The sequence below is a fragment of the Podarcis filfolensis genome, assembly GCF_964270895.1.
Source record: "Podarcis filfolensis genome assembly, chromosome: 17".
Lineage (NCBI taxonomy): Eukaryota > Metazoa > Chordata > Lepidosauria > Squamata > Lacertidae > Podarcis > Podarcis filfolensis.
This window is the reverse complement of record NC_139621.1, coordinates 8,266,782-8,281,179: the sequence shown is the minus strand read 5'-3', so window position 1 is coordinate 8,281,179 and position 14,398 is coordinate 8,266,782. Positions and strand designations below refer to the sequence as shown.

Here is a 14,398-nt window from a genome sequence, read left to right as displayed (position 1 = left end):
TTGGAAGCTGCCCACAGTGGCTGGGGCAACTCAGTAAGATGTGTGGGATATAAATATTAAAATGATCATTATGGAAAGGGATGTCTCTATTTTCATCGGAGAAATGTTGGAGGGCATGATATGGTTTGTGGTGTTATGTCTAAACAGAACCAGTTTTCCCTTTGCTACTTTTACGTTGGTTTTCAATTGTTGTACCTTGGAACCACAGAATTGTAGAGTTGGAAGCGACCTCGAGGGTCATCAAGCCCAACCCCTGAAATGTTCGAACCCACAACTCTGAAATGAAGAGCCTCATGCTCTACCCACTGAGCTATCTGAGTACTTACACTGATTTTAGATGATTCTTGCTACTTTGATTTTTATAACTGGTTTTGCCGTTTTGTGGTGTAGAGTTTTAGATGTGTTTGTATACATTTGATGTTTCTAAACCGCCAAGAGACCCTAATCATTTGGGGCCATATAAATTGAAATAAAAGGTGGTGGCGGCCTCAGCTTAGAGACTTTGAGCTATGCAAGGAACTTGGCTGGGCATACCAGGAAAAGGAAGAAGAAAAAAACTGATTAAGAGGTGTCAATTATGTCATAAAATACCTGTGGGAAAGATTGTGGGGTGGGGGGGGGGGTGATAGAGAGCAATGATGTCAACAGGGTTGGACTGGTATAAAAGGTAAAGGTAAAGGGACCCCTGACCATTAGGTCCAGTTGTGGCCGACTCTGGGGTTGCGGTGCTCATCTCGCTTTATTGGCCAAGGGAGCCGGCGTACAGCTTCCGGGTCATGTGGCCAGCATGACTAAGCCGCTTCTGGCAAAGCAGAGCAGCTCACGGAAACGCCGTTTACCTTCCTGCCAGAGCGGTACCTATTTATCTACTTGCACTTTGACGTGCTTTCAAACTGCTAGGTTGCCTGGAGCAGGGACCGAGCAACGGGAGCTCACCCCGTCGCGGGGATTCGAACCGCCGACCTTATGATTGACAAGTCCTAGGCTCTGTAGTTTAACCCACAGCGCCACCCGCGTCCCCTTTTTAAGTATAGGTCTGTAATATAACTCCAGAAGAGAGCAGCATCATGGGGGAGGGATGTTTTCTGGTACAACACCCCCCTTCACCCCACCTTGAGAAGGCTTATAAAATGGCGCAGGAGTGGGATTGCGAGGGATTTTTCTAGGAACGAGGTGAAACTGTAGAGCTCCCTTGTTATTTTTGCTATCGGATGTTGGATGTTGTTTATAACGTTGCTATATTTATAAAACTGAAATGTGTTTTTTATGTTATTATCTTTGCTACTGTGTTGTTTCACTATGTTTTTTTGAAATGCACTGTTTGGTTTCGAAATGCATTCCTGTTTCCTTTGTCGGAAGCTACTTTGGGCTGAGATCTTTTTTGTTGCTGTGGTAGAAAAGTGCAAATAAAAGGAAGGAATGCATTATCACCTCAAGAGAGCCAAACCACCCCCCACAATAAGACTCTTACACCCAGAGTTTGAAAATACATAACTGCACAACTGAGTACAGTGTCTTTTCATAGTGACTAATCTGTGTCACGGAGTTTGCAAGAATGGACGCTGCTGTCAACGAAGGCTCAAGTCCAAAAGGTTTCAGAGCATGAGTACTTATGTGAGAAGGAAATGTTGTGTTTTCCCCCAGTTTGGTAATTTATAAGGGGATTTCCCTGTTATCTGAAAGGGCTCACCGTTTCCTCCCACCCCCTGCTGTTGATTAGAACTGTTTGTTTAGCTTTTCTCTGGAAACACTCCTGGCCTTGTTCTCTGGAATTTCAGAAGCTGGCATTTCCCTTCCCTGTGATAGAGGGATAAGAAAAAGCATTTTTCTTAAAAGAGAATGAAAAGTGACCAACTGCATTTGCAAATGAGGGACCTAGTTTGCAAATGACCAGAGGAGATGCAGAGGGCATGTGAAGCGATAGCAAGGCATGGTGGTAAATGTAGAGAAATTCATGTATGAATAAACTAACCTGCAGCAAATACACCATGGGTATGCAAACTAAGGCCTGGGAGCCGGATCCTGCCCAATCGCCTTCTAAATCTGGACTGTGGACAGTCTGGGAATCAGCATGTTTTTACATGAGTAGAATGTATCCTTTTATTTAAAATGCATCTCTGGGTTATTTGTGGGGCATAGGAATTTGTTCATTCCCCCCCCCCAAAAAAAATAGTCCAGCCCCCCACAAGGTCTGAGGGACAGTGGACTGGCCCACAGCTGGAAGAGGTTGCTGACCCCTGGTCTACACGCAATTCATAAACATGCAGATATAATAAATTAATAATAATAGTAAATTTTTATTCATACCCCACCCTTCCCGGTTCAGAAAACCGGGCTCAGGGCGGCTAACAACAAATTTAAAACACTTAATTGTAGAAGCAGCATAAAATACAGTATAAAAACATGAATAACAATAAAATTCAAAGTTCAAAAATCAATTTGGGGGAAATCCATCCAATAAGCATTAGATAGTCACCAGGGCTAGCTGGCTGAATTAGTCCTACTTGGGCCAGTGAGGAGGCCAGGGGAGAATTAGCTGTGGGGTCTCAGAGAGGATGATCTTCATAAAAGGGGAGGGGGAGGGAAGAGAAGGGAAATAAAAGATCAGGCTGAATTCAAATTAAAGGCCAGGCGGAATAGCTCTGTCTTACAGGCCTGATGGAAGGAGGTTAAATCCTGCAGGGCCCTGGTCTCATGGGACAGAGCATTCCACCAGGTTGGAGCCATCACTGAAAAGGCCCTGGCCCTGGTAGAGGATCTGATTTCCTTAGGGCCCGGGACCTCTAAACTATGGTTATTCATGGACCTTAAGGTCCTCTGTGGGGCATACCAGGGGAGGCGGTCCCGTAAATATAGATATGCCAACACCAGTCACGGGAAGGGTGCTGACCTGGACTGCTTCTCTTTTTCTAAAAGGCTGCTATTTTTTTTTTGCAAAATGCAATAAGCTGTTCTCTGATGTCCCCTCTCCTTTCTCCAGCTCTAATCAAAAGCACAGCCATCCCCTTTTAGCAATCAAAGGTCACTTGCTCGTGACTTTATCACGATGTCAGCGCATTATTTGCTATGACACTCTGATCTGCATCTGCTTTAGAAATATCTCTTTCCCCGTCCCATAGTGGGAAGGCTAACAAAGGACGGGTTAATGCTCCCAGTCCATGACCCGGTTCCGGGAATCTTGAAGCTAGGATACCCACTGCAACATTGTGCAAGCTGCATAAACAACTCCAGGGCCACCTCATTTCAACAAACAGTGTCTTTGCAGGGAATTCAGTGTAGCCTTATGGCAATTGTTCCATCAGTGCAAACATTTCAGCTTCCCAGACAGAACAACTGTCCTCTTCTCCCAAACCTGCCTTCCCCCAGCCTGTTGGAGGGTGTCAGGGGAGGAATGGGGATGGGAAAAACCCCTGGGCTATCAGAAATCCTTGTGTGGGCCTCTGCTAACAGGTGAATCCAACCATGAGTGCTATGGTGTAACCTGTTACAACATTTTATGTTGTATGCTTTTATGTTACATGCTTTTATACATGTTCAGTTGAGGTGCTGGTTTTTGTTTAAGTCAGGGCCTCCAGTAACAATCACACAACCTGGATTGCTCGGCTGGTTAGAGAGTCCTGCTGATAATGCCCTGATTGCGGGTTTGATCCCTATGTGGGACAGCTGCATATTCCTGCATTGCAGGGGGTCGGACTAGATGACCCAAAGGGTCCCTTCCAACTCTGCAATTTAGTGGTTCTATGATCAGTCAATAACCTCCCTTGATTATACAAATGTATGTGGATTTTAAGGGACGTGGGTGGTGCTCTGGGTTAAACTACAGAGCCTAGAGCTTGCCGATCAGAAGGTTGGCAGTTCGAATCCCCACAACGGGGTGAGCTCCTGTTGCTCGGTCCCTGCTCCTGCCAACCTAGCAGTTTGAAAGCACGTCAAAGTGCAAGTAGATAAATAGGTACCGCTCCAGCGGGAAGGTAAACGGCATTTCCGTGCACTGCTCTGGTTTGCCAGAAGCGGCTTAGTCATGCTGGCCACATGACCTGGAAGCTGTATGCCGGCTCCCTCGGCCAATAAAGTGAGATGAGCACCGCAACCCCAGAGTTGGTCATTACTGGACCTAATGGTCAGGGGTCCCATTACCTTTATGTGGATTTTACATAAATGCAATGTAATAAAACAATCAAAGATGTCTGTTTTTAACTTTTTATAGTTTTATTGTGTGGCTTTATTGCTGCAATCTGCTTTGTTGTTGTTGTTTTTCTAATGATATAGCCATATACAAATACTTTTTGTGCTCTTAAGGTTCTGTCTCTTCCAGACTTTTGCCACAGAATCTCTTTTACTCGGGTCTCATCCACACTCCCGCTTGTCCCGTGCATACAGCCCAAAACACTTGGACCTGTGCTTAGAAATACAGTGCAAAAGGTAAGGTGGATAAACCCTTGGTTAGCTCCATAAGATGCCTTCAACTACAGCTCCTCAAGAGAAGTACCTACACGGAAGGAATTTAAAACTCTAATGACACTGGCACATGTAAAAGCAGTGCTATTTTTCTAGAAAAAGAGGTGCTGAAACTGAGTTTCCAGAGAGTTCCGGCTGGGGCGAAAAAAAGCCCTGTGTAAAAGCACACTAAAATATAATTTTGTCACACCCTTCTGTGTCGGTTCATTATAACAAAATTGATGGGGATTCACATTGCATACATATTTCCCTTTAAATGTTTTTGGCTCATCTGGAGTAGGAGTCCAGCATTTGTGCAACGTGAAAACACTCATCCTCCTCTGTGAAAAATGATGGATCTTGATAAAGGTATTTTTACATTGCTGTCTCCACCAATTAAAAAACCACAATGCAGTAAAGTGCTGGAGCTGGATCTGAATTCATTGAATGCTGCACCTCCTTTGAGGAATTAGAGACCTCTTGAAATGCCCTTGGGACCTCCTGCTTCTCACCTGCAGCACCTAGAGCCATAGATCACTTCTCACTCCCCGTATTAGGACACTTGCTTTTGAGCAAGCTGTACTGAATGTTTGGCTGAAGTAAACACGCAGACATGTTGCGAAAGAATGTCTTTGGAGATTGTCCAAGCTCCGTTTCTGTCCAAATACCGTTGCCAAGAAAATAAACCTGTTACTGGAATCCAGCTGATGACTAGAATTTCCTGATTAACTCTTGATTGATTTGCATGGATAATTTGTAAATTGCTGTTTGTTTGACATCTTTTTTTATCTAGGAATTTTTATCTGCAAAGAGTCATCATAACCCATTCCATTTATTCCTTTGGCCTCCAAACATTCTTAAGAAAAGGCATGAAGAAGCAGTTAGAGCATGCCAGAAGATGCTAGCTGCAAGTCTTCCACGGGCGAACTTCCGCAGAAGGGCCAAAATGTGTTTGAAAAACACACCTGACCATTCACAAATTGTGATTATGCAGTTCCCATTTGCACTTTTAAGGAAATGGATGTACATGGGATTTTGGGAGCTCCCCCCACCCAAATTGTTCCCTAGCCATGGCTCTTTGCAGACATGATTTTCCATATGAGATTGCATTTAGGGCCAATTTGGGGACTTACTTTGGACTTGCAGGACATTTGTGCAATCCCTTCCAGGTTATTTATTTAATAACTTTACATAATGTACCTCCAACTCCCTAGAGTTTCCATGCTCACCATTAATTTTTTTTTTTTTTAATTAAAAGCAGAATATTCCCTGGCCATGTACGAGTAAACCCTATTAAAGAGATTGCCATCTCCACAGCTGTGTGTAACTGGTCTCTCAAAAATTTTCAATGCGGTGACTAGACATTGTCCTCAAGGTAGAGGACCTGGTACACTTTTTGTTGGAATGCCCTCCACATGAACATCTGAGGACCTGATATCTTGAGCCCCTTGTTGCTGGGATTAGTGACAACTCTCCTTTAATCAAACGTTTTGTTCATATTGGCTGGGAAAGATTGTTCTGTGTCATATAGCACTGACTTTAGGGAAACAGAAGTTGCTTACCATGTTATTATATGTTGATATCTGTAGGTAAGTTACTGAAATGGCATAATCTTTAATCATATTTTTGTATGGTTTAATGTATACTAGCTCCGAGGGCGGTTCCCTCACAGTGAGAAGTGAAGTCACCAGACAGAGGACCTTCTGGGTAGTGGCACCCACCCTGTGGGACACCGACCCGTCAGATGTCAAGGAGATAAACAACTATATGACTTTCAGAAGACATCTGAAAGCAGTCCTGTGTAGGGAAGTTTTAAGTGCTTGATGTTTCATTATGCTTTTATATTTGTTGGAAGCCATCCACAGACCCTGATTTAGAGAAGCCATCCCTGTTTCTGATTTGATCCTGGAATGTCCCGCTTTTCCTTAAGATGTCCTTATTTTCATTGGAGAAATGTTAGAGGGTATGGAGTTATTTGATCTCCAAGCCATCAGAAGGCACTCCTGTATAGGGAAGGTTTTTAAAAAATGTTTTCTTATGTTTTTATATATGTTGGAAGCCGGCCAGTGTGGCTGGACAACCCAGAAAGATGTGTGGGGTATAAATAGTAAAATTATCATTATGGAATAGGATGTCTCTATTTTCATCGGAGAAATGTTGGAGGGTATGCACCCAGAGAGGCTGGAGCAATCCAGTCTGATGGATGGGGTACAGTGATGAGGATGAGGATGTTTGTATCATCGGGTAGACCTGTTGTCCCTTCCGCACACTTTAACTTTTCTCGTTACCAATAGTGAGATAAGTGGGGGAGGAAAGGGGAGGCAATGGGTGAGTCCAAGGCCCACCCGCAGTCTCTCCCAGGTAAATAAATAATTGTGTGTAATAAGTAAAAAAAACAAACATTTGCATAGGGCTCTTGTGATACAAGTGTCTCATGCCAAGATGCCAAGATGCCAAGAAGTTCAAAGCAATTGGAAAGACCTCTTGTTGCTATTGACCATGCAAGACTTCCTTCTTAGGGGATAGATACTGGTTGGGAAGCTGTGCCCCAGGACTGGACTCTTCAGTGGTGTGTGTGTTCGTGTGTGTGTGTGTGTGTGTGTGTGTGTGTGTGTGCGTGTGCGTGCGTCAGAAAGAGAAAGTTTTCAGTCGGCCTTTTGAACCTAGGATTGTCCCAGATCATGTTTGCATAGTATGCCAACCCCCAGCAGGATTATCAAGAGCAGGTTGCACAAACATACTGTTTAGCTGTTGCTGTAAAAAAAAAAGGGGAGGAAAAAGACAAATCGTGGTCATTTTTGACAGCCTTGCTAATTTATTTTGAAATTCCCAGGTTGCTCAAACTCCTCCCCATTTACTGATTAAACACAGAGAGATTGCAAAAGGGCTTGGACAGGGGCTCAGAGGATAAATACTGAGACGGTAAGCTGCCTCTCTTGTTCCTCCAGATCACCATGGAGGGGACTGCTCTCTACCTGGTGGCTGCCCTCTTGGTTTCTTTCCCGACTTCTTCTCACAGCCAACTGTAAGTACATGTCAGATGTCAGCAGTTCACAGCAGCACCGCATTTCTTAAGCGAGGGGAGTTTTCTGTACAGGGAAGCTGAGGAGATCCATCAAATTCAGGAATCTGGTCCTTTTAGGTGTGATTTAAAATTGCTTCAGATGTAGGGTGAAGAGGTTTTTTTTGTGAGGGGGGCGGATTGCCTGCAGCAGAAAATCCAAATATCACTCTCCCCACAGCCCCTCACCACCATAGTGATGGAAATATTTAAAATAATCACGAACTGGCTGCTTCCAGCCATACTCCTAAGTCTGCTGCCTGAAGCAAGCCACTTCATTGCCTACTGGCAGGGCCGGCTCTGAATTTCTGACAGGCAGAAATGTTCTTTGTACAAGAAGTGTAGAAGCCATGGAAGGACAGAAGAATCCTGCTTTAGCAAACTGTGTCTCTGGGTCCATCTGATCTCGCATTTTGCCTCCCTGGAGTGGCCCACCTTTGGAAAGCTCTCCATCGGGGCATGAAGGCAGCAGCCCTGCCCTGTTACTTGTCTCCAGTTTCTGATCACCTCTGAGCATGAAGTTTGCATTTAGTCATCCTGATTTAGGCTTCATGGTATGTCTGACAATTACATGTGTGTTTGTTCTGCTGCGTGTACATGTGTTGGAATGCTAGTCAGTTGTGGTGTAAAATGACTAATTACCAAGACATTTTATTTACCAAGATGTTTATTATGTTTTTATATGTGCTGGAAGCCGCCCATAGTGGACAGGGTATAAATATAATAATGCAGTGGTACCTCGGGTTAAAGACGCTTCAGGTTACAGACTCTGCTAACCCAGAAAAAGTACCTCGGGTTAAGAACTTTGCTTCAGGATGAGAACAGAAATCGTGCAGTCGCAGCTGGAGGCCCCATTAGCTAAAGTGGCACCTCAGATTAAGAACAGTTTCAGGCTAAGAACGGACCTCCAGAACGAAGTAAGTTCTTAACCTGAGGTACCACTGTAATAATAATTCTACCTGAGGCAAAGAGCAAGGTGACATCCCCTCTAGTTTTGTGTAGAGAAGCTTGCCAAATTGCCAGGGTTAATCTTATTTTTACACTAGTGACTGGACCTCCATTGCGCCAAGGGGCAGCAGGCTAGTTTAGGGGTTACAAACAGCTCCATCTTCCAACATTTTGCCATTGGCACTCACCCCCTGCCATCTGTCTCCAGAGATGGCCACTTCCCTCTGCCTAATGACCAGTCCTGCATTTACGCACAATCAAAAAAGAGGAAACGCATCACCTTAAAAGAGGACACAGGTTTTTTCATAAAATCTGTATATGCTGCTGTCTATATAGAGATGCATCTTTAGCAGTGATTACTACAATTTATATAGGAATGAAATACCTCTCACCATAAGGTGGGAGAGGAAAGTGTGACCAGGTGAACTGCGTGCCTGTTTAAAGGTAAAGGTAAAGGGACCCCTGACCATTAGGTCCAGTTGTGGCCGACTCTAGGGTTGCAGCGCTCATCTCGCTTTATTGGCCGAGGGAGCTGGCATACAACTTCTGGGTCATGTGGCTAGAAGGACTAAGCCGCTTCTGGCGAACCAGAGCAGTGCACGGAAACACTATTTACATTCCTGCCAGAGCGGTACCTATTTATCTACTTGCACTTCATGCTTTCGAACTGCTAGGTTGACAGGAGCAGGAACCAAGCAACGGGAGCTCACCCGTTCACGGTGATTCAAACCGTGACCTTCTGATCGGCAAGTCCTAGGCTCTGTGGTTTAACCCACAGCGCCACCCACGTCCCTTGTGTGCCTGTTTACTATGCTGTTAATGGGCGATCTTTGCCAGGTCCTTGCTCTCCCTTGTTAGGTTCATTATCATTAAGTCAAACTTTGAACAGATAGCTCTTTGTATAGAGAACTCATTCAAATAATAGAGGGTTGTCCTCCAACAGCCCTTCAAACAGAGAAGTGTCCTTGGCATACTGACACCCTAGGATAGAACATGAGACTCTTAATCTCACGGTTGGGGCTTCAATCCTTTCGTTGGGCAAAAAGATTCCTTCATTGCTACATTGCAGGGGCCTTGGGCTAGTGGAGCCTTGAGCTGACTTTTGTCAGATGCCACCACTCTGTGTCTGTTGTGATGGGATGTGGGGAGCGTATGGAGTAAATGTGGAAATGTCCTCATCAGGCATAAATCAAAAGTTAGTACATCCAAAAATGAAAAAGTTACAATCAAAAAGTCACTGAACTTAACCTGAACTCAAATTTATTGGTTTAGAGAGGGTTTCTTGAAAGTGAAGTAGAATTGAATGCAAACCTAAAATCTTTTTGTTGCCTTAGACTGAATAGGAACCCAACCTCTAATTCTAAAAAAAAGGTACACGAGAGCATACACATTAGGGAGCCAGACCCTTCCCCCCCTTTTTTTGCTGACCTTCTTATGTTTGGCTAACATTGGAAGGAGTCAGGGATTTCATGAAGGGACCCCAACCTTATGTTTTTATACCGTGCTTAGAGGCAAAACCTTCTCAAAGCAATTTACAAAACATAAAACAATAAAATATGCATCATATACAATCAGCTAAAACAACAGCATTATCTAGAGTGCTAGTAAGTAGTAACCAGTTCCCTATTGGTGCTTACAAATTTCAAACATAAGAGGAAAAAACAAAGTGCAATATCTAATGTCAAGACTTATGCATCGAATGACAGCTGGTGTTCACATCCAGATTACTGTTGTGCGATTCCGGAACAAATTGTGGTGTGATCTCATAGGAGGAAGTAAGATGTTCACTTCACATTATGGCTGAGGTTAGAAAGTAATGATTGACAAGGGCCCTACAGTGTTCCTTGCATAGGAGCCAACTCTTAAAGGCCAAGGTCCCTTTGCCCGCCACCCAAGTTGTTGGGCATTGCCATTCAAAAGGTATGTGCGTGCCGCATATTGTGATCAATTATGTGGGGTGGGGCTTACCCCCCCCAAGTATTTTATTCAAGTTGGCACCCCTGATTCCTTGGAATTTTTAAAACACATCATATACGGTACATTTCCTAAGAGGTCACATGTACAGGACCTACACAAGTCTCCATCCTTTTCTGTTGTGAGTAATTTTGCTGTAATACTAATTCAACCAGGCTTGTTTTCCGATTCAATGCAAGTGGACAGAGGATTGCAGGCGACATATATCATTCACCAATATAAAACTACAGCAATTACCCCAGTGTAATATGAGCTTCATGGCTGTGTGAGGTTTTGAAGCCAGGACTAGACTCCCAGGCGCTAGCCCAACAATCTTATCTCTGGACCTGCACATAGGACAGTTTGCAATTTCAACAGAAGCCTCCAGAATTCTCTCATCTCCCCCACATGCCACCGTTTCTCACAACCACCTAAGCAAAGGAAGAAAAACTGGGCTGCTGTATGAACTTCCATTATGCAGTTTTCTCACCCTAGTTTTACAACAAAAGCAAAAACAACAGAAGAAGAAAAAACCCTTTTCCTCATTCTTACCTCCATCAAGAAATGTGCCTGGACAAAAATCCTTCCTCCTCATTCTTTCTGGAACTGTTTTCTCTTGATGGGGACAGAGGAGGGATATTCTACTAGTGGTTTTTATGACTGGCTAAGCAGAGGAGATGGATGGAAGCCTCTCTGTCACTGGAAATGTATTGCTATTATTCTAGGTGACAGGACAAAGACTGGACCATGGCTTTGGAGGTTTGGGGGGGGGGGGATTCAGAATCTTGACAGGGTGATGCCCCTCCCACCCTGCCTATAAGTGAGGGCCTCTTAAACCATTTGTTTCTTGAATTTCCCCAAGCAAGAGGAGGCAGCAAATGCAGCATGGAGGAGCTGTGGTAAGGTATTTAGATTCGACAAACAGACTCACTGCAAATGAACTTTTTCTCCTCTGTAGCCACTCCCTCATCACCCCAAGTGTCCTGCGAGTAGAGACGGATGAGACGATTGTGGTGGAGGCTCATGGAAGCAACTTTGACACCGAGGTCACTGTCTCTGTCCATGACTTCCCACAGAAGAAAAACACCTTGTATATGGTCAAAGTTCCCATGAACCCAGCAAATGGCATGATGGTGACGCCAGCCATAAAGGTGAGTGCAGAGCGATGGTTAGGGACGGTGCCATAATGTATGCAAAAATCAAGCTCCACACTTGTGCACACTCAACCTAGGAGCAAGTCCCATTGAACGCAGTAGGGCATGCATACGATTGTGCAGTTTGTCCATTATGTTTGAGGTAGGTGGGTTAGCATATAAAAAGAGAAACTCCGGGAGGGGTAAGGGAAGGGCAAATCATCTGTGCTATCAAGCCTGACGATGGGAAATTTAAAGAAAGTACAATGCTGTCTGATCAGACCTGAATATAACATAGGCTTCCTCAACCTTGGCCCTCCAGATGTTTTTGGCCTACAACTCCCATGATCCCTAGCTAGCAGGACCAGTGGTCAGGGATGATGGGAATTGTAGTCTCAAAACATCTGGAGGGCCGAGGTTGAGGAAGCCTGATATAACACATCAGAAGATCCAGATTGTTAGTTCCCAGACCAGCTTTAGAGTTAGTAAAATATATTTGTGAGGATTTGTGTGATCGTATGCAATGGTCATATTTCAGTATCTGCTTTCTGGCAGGGTCAGCAGTAAATTTGGCCTGAAAAATGTCAAGGTTGACAACCCAGATAAATACCAGTCTCGCCCACCTTTGTGCCTTGATCTGCAGAAACTCACCCATGAAACTCATTCTTCGCACAAGGTCTAAACATAATTTGCCCATTGCAGGTGATCAAACTGCTGTTAAAATTCAGAACTGCAAGATTCTTTTGAATGACCGCACTGTATAGGGTTGCCCTATAGCCGATTGTAGGGCAGTGTTTCTCAAACTTGAGTCTCCAGCTGTTGTTGGACTATAACTACTATCATCTCTAGCTGGCAGGGCCAGGAATGATGGGATTTGTAGTCCAACAACAGCTGGAGAGTCAAGTTTGAGAAAAACTTTTATAGGGTGTTATTCCTAATACTTAAGGAAGGATTCTAAGAATAGTGGTTTACCATTTTGATGTTTCATCTTAATGGATTTGACTTTGCTAGTGGCTGGATGCAGAGGAGTGGGGGGAAGCTGGGGAACCCCCAATGTAAGAAGGCTCAGAGCCAGGGGATTGGCCCCCCAAAAATTAAAGGGGGAAAAACTGGATGTACATTTCCTAAATATAAGATAAAAAACAAATAAAATTAAGCCTACATACAGCAACAGTGCCAAATGGCTTTAGATACCTATTAGGTCCATAAATTACCATATAGCATATATTCAACACAAAAAAACAGTGACAATTTGTTGTTGACAAAGGACAGCTGGACATATAAAGGGCCCCATTACCTTCAATGGCTTAGGCCCTCATCAAACCTGAATCCGGCCCTGGTTGGCATGGTGAGCAGCATGTATCTTGGTCTTTTATGAATACATATTTCAGACCTTCTTCTATGATTAGTCACAGTTTGGCTCTGCCTTACGGTTTCAGCTGAGGGAACCTGAAATATCTGAATTCTATTTTTAAAGTGCCTTCGGCAAGTTTATGTATTGTCTCTTTAGTCTGGAGTTAATGAAGTGTGCAGCCATGTCTCTTGGCTTGTTTGCATTAAGAGCAGAAGACAAACTCTGTTGTCAGCACGTCCACAGGCATTTATTTGAAGTGTTTGGTGGGCCTGTCATGCAAGAACCACTCTTAGCTGCCATCCTCCACATGCTCTGGGAATCATCTGAATCATAAATTATAGTAACAACTTGTTTTCTTAAGGTCATCCGGCTTACTTATGCGCTCCTTAGTTATATCTCTTGCACACTTCAGTTTTACTTGCCAGTCAGCAGCTATATTTGATGCTGTGCCAACTGTTTGCTGAATGATCTGCATTTCCCTTGTCAGAGGAAGGAGTTACACTTCAATTGGGCTGAGCTTAGGGATGTTATAGAATTCTGTCAGACACAGAAATGGGAGCAGAAATTCCCACTATATTCACGTTTGTCCGAGGTCAGGAATGAATATCATGCAATCATACGAGTAGTATTCACTATTGTGGTGTGTTTTTTTAATGCGTAAACATTTTGTAAATAACTATGGTTTTTTTGGCATGTCCCTTCCACTGAAATGCATTGAAATTACTTATGTAAGTACAAGGTAGAGGAAGCTGCAGCTGACAGGGTGTCTCTGACCCAGTGACATGTGGGAATGTTAAGGATAGTAGGGAAGGATAGATTGAAAAAGTATTATCCTTCTTTCACTCATGCTAGTAAGTGATGTAGCAGAGCAAATTCCCCTCAATATAGCTGGAAGCTAGTTTGCAGATTCATTTGAATCTCTTAGTTAAGATTATTTCCTGGTGTCCCCTTTAATCCCTCTTAAAACAATAAAGGGACGAGAGTCTTTCTGAGTAAAGTAACAAAAAGTTTACTCACATTTCAGTTCACGATTTGATCCCTGAAAGGCAGGCTTTACTTGGTAGTTACACAAAGAAACTGTGAGTTCATCTCTTATGGAGACTGAACTCATGTGCTGCTGGCTGAGAGCCAGCAGACAGCAACATTACATTTAGATAACAAAATGGCTGCAGGAGAGCAGCGTGGCAGCAAAAGATCAGCAAGAGAGCAATCAGAGACAAGACAAACTGAGAAAGTGGCTGCATGGTTGGGATCTTTTGTGGAGTCAGCCAGAGCGATGCCCATCTCCCAGGTCACATGCAGGGAGAGGAAGCTCCAGACCAGTGGAACAGGCCTTTACACTGACTGGATGTCCCCCTGCATGTGCCCACTTTAAGGAAATAAGGAATGTTGCATTTGACCGTACCAATGGATTATGTCCCACATGACAAAGTGTCAAGCAAACAGGAGAGTTAAACATCTGAATGAGTTTAGCTGCAGGGCAAGGAGGTCAGGGCATTCTATTCTGCCCCC

The 14,398-nt window shown here is 43.9% G+C and overlaps 1 protein-coding gene across 2 annotated transcripts in view; it reads left to right on the top strand.

Moving 5' to 3' along the window:
- The window catches only part of LOC310752457 (venom factor-like), a 70,069-nt gene that overhangs the window by 523 nt on the left and 55,148 nt on the right, over positions 1–14,398 (top strand). Inside the window, exons 1-4 of one of the 2 annotated variants that reach the window (XM_083592759.1) lie at positions 1,028–1,936; positions 4,316–4,422; positions 6,087–7,462; positions 11,358–11,550. In XM_083592759.1, coding sequence (XP_083448885.1) covers positions 7,392–7,462; positions 11,358–11,550 — 264 coding nt within the window. In that variant the 5' untranslated portion in view covers positions 1,028–1,936; positions 4,316–4,422; positions 6,087–7,391. Of the gene's footprint in view, positions 1–1,027; positions 1,937–4,315; positions 4,423–6,086; positions 7,463–11,357; positions 11,551–14,398 lie in introns of those variants that run through there. The other variant, XM_083592760.1, reaches the window with a different exon arrangement.